The sequence below is a fragment of the Penaeus monodon genome, chromosome 19, assembly GCF_015228065.2.
Source record: "Penaeus monodon isolate SGIC_2016 chromosome 19, NSTDA_Pmon_1, whole genome shotgun sequence".
NCBI classification, from domain to species: Eukaryota; Metazoa; Arthropoda; class Malacostraca; order Decapoda; family Penaeidae; genus Penaeus; species Penaeus monodon.
The window spans coordinates 4102291-4103620 of record NC_051404.1 but is presented as its reverse complement, the minus strand read 5'-3'; the positions used below and the strand labels follow the sequence as shown (position 1 = coordinate 4103620).

The window sequence follows — 1330 nt, the reverse complement described above, 5'->3', positions numbered from 1 at the left end:
AGACAAGGATGGAGTGACAGATAAGCGGAAGGAAAGGCAAAATCCTCACCTTCTCCAGCTCCACGATGCCCTCCACGACGCAGCAGACGGTAGCGAGCGCCCTCAGGCTGGCCACCCTCACCTGCCGCAGTCTCGGCTCGAGGCAGAGACTGAGCAGGGCGCGGACGCCGCCCAGGCGCGCGATGAGGCGGCAGATGTGGCCTCCGTCGACTCCCAGCGCCGTCAGGTGTGACACCGCGCTGCTCACTTCCTTCTCCCCGCGAGGCTCCTCCAGCGCCGCTACCACGACCTGCGATACACCGCGAGCGGGTCATGAAGGCGAGGGTCACGGGGGAGGCAATAGATTATGCACGCATTCATCATCATAAATTTCCTTACGACGCTCAGCAGTTTGCTGAAGACAAATGCTCCTTTTCCACCCACCTTGATCTCGCGGCTCAGCATGAGGTCGACCAGCTTGGTGAAGGCGTGGCCGAGAGCCGTCACCACCTGCACCACCTGCCGGGTCGTGTCCTGCTCGTCTGCCTCTCGCGTGTGGTCGTCGCTGCACACGTCCGTAAGTCGTTGGCAGATCTGTTCGATGACTTTGCTCTGGCGACCCAGCGATGACTGTGGCGAGGAAGAGCAGTGCATTTAGTTGGGACGCTACTCGGAAGATGACATAAGTAAAAGAACAGAAAGAAATATATGAACATGTGTCACGCGGGTCACTTAGAGAAAAGGGACGTGAGGAGGAGGCCTCACCTGCGGCTGGAAGTCTGACTCGGCCGACGTCCACTGCGTGGTGTAATCCCTCAGGAAAGTGTTGATGTGACACACCAGGGACTTGGCCAGCGCGGGCACCTGGTCCAGCTCCAGCCACTCGAGGCGTCTGTTGGGAAAAAAATGGAAGGGATGTTAGATCCCGGTGACAATGGGCATGTTAGAAAAATAATGACAAGCACATACCCAGACAGCAGTCCTCAGTAAAGCTAAGTATATATTACAAAGGGGGTTGTCATGGACTGAAACTCCTAAAAGCTTGAATAAGTAAACCATGACCTCAGAACATCAAAGCCATTTCGAGCCAAAACGTAAGCAGAGGCACTCACTGGCAAAGTCTCGCGAACTCTGTCGACACGGCGTGCGCTCGACGCTGTATGGCCCGGACGGCATCGCGGGTCGAGGGGAAAGAGGGGCCGCGGCGTCCGGACTCGCCTGGCACCGACTTCGACTGCAGCGTGTTCATGCATTCAGCTTCGTACAAAGTTCGAAGCTCTGATAACCACTGACTCACTGATCCGTTTCTGTAAATATATGAAAAAAAGGCGAAATTTAATATGTGTAAGTT

At 55.7% G+C, this 1330-nt stretch overlaps 1 protein-coding gene across 1 annotated transcript in view; it reads right to left on the bottom strand.

Annotated features, from left to right (window-relative positions):
* The window catches only part of LOC119585308 (protein inscuteable homolog), a gene marked incomplete in the record, with an annotated part of 10463 nt that overhangs the window by 3209 nt on the left and 5924 nt on the right, over nucleotides 1–1330 (bottom strand). Inside the window, 4 exon segments of the mRNA XM_037933983.1 lie at nucleotides 50–289; nucleotides 424–609; nucleotides 745–871; nucleotides 1092–1286. Of these exon segments, the coding sequence (XP_037789911.1) occupies nucleotides 50–289; nucleotides 424–609; nucleotides 745–871; nucleotides 1092–1286 (748 nt within the window).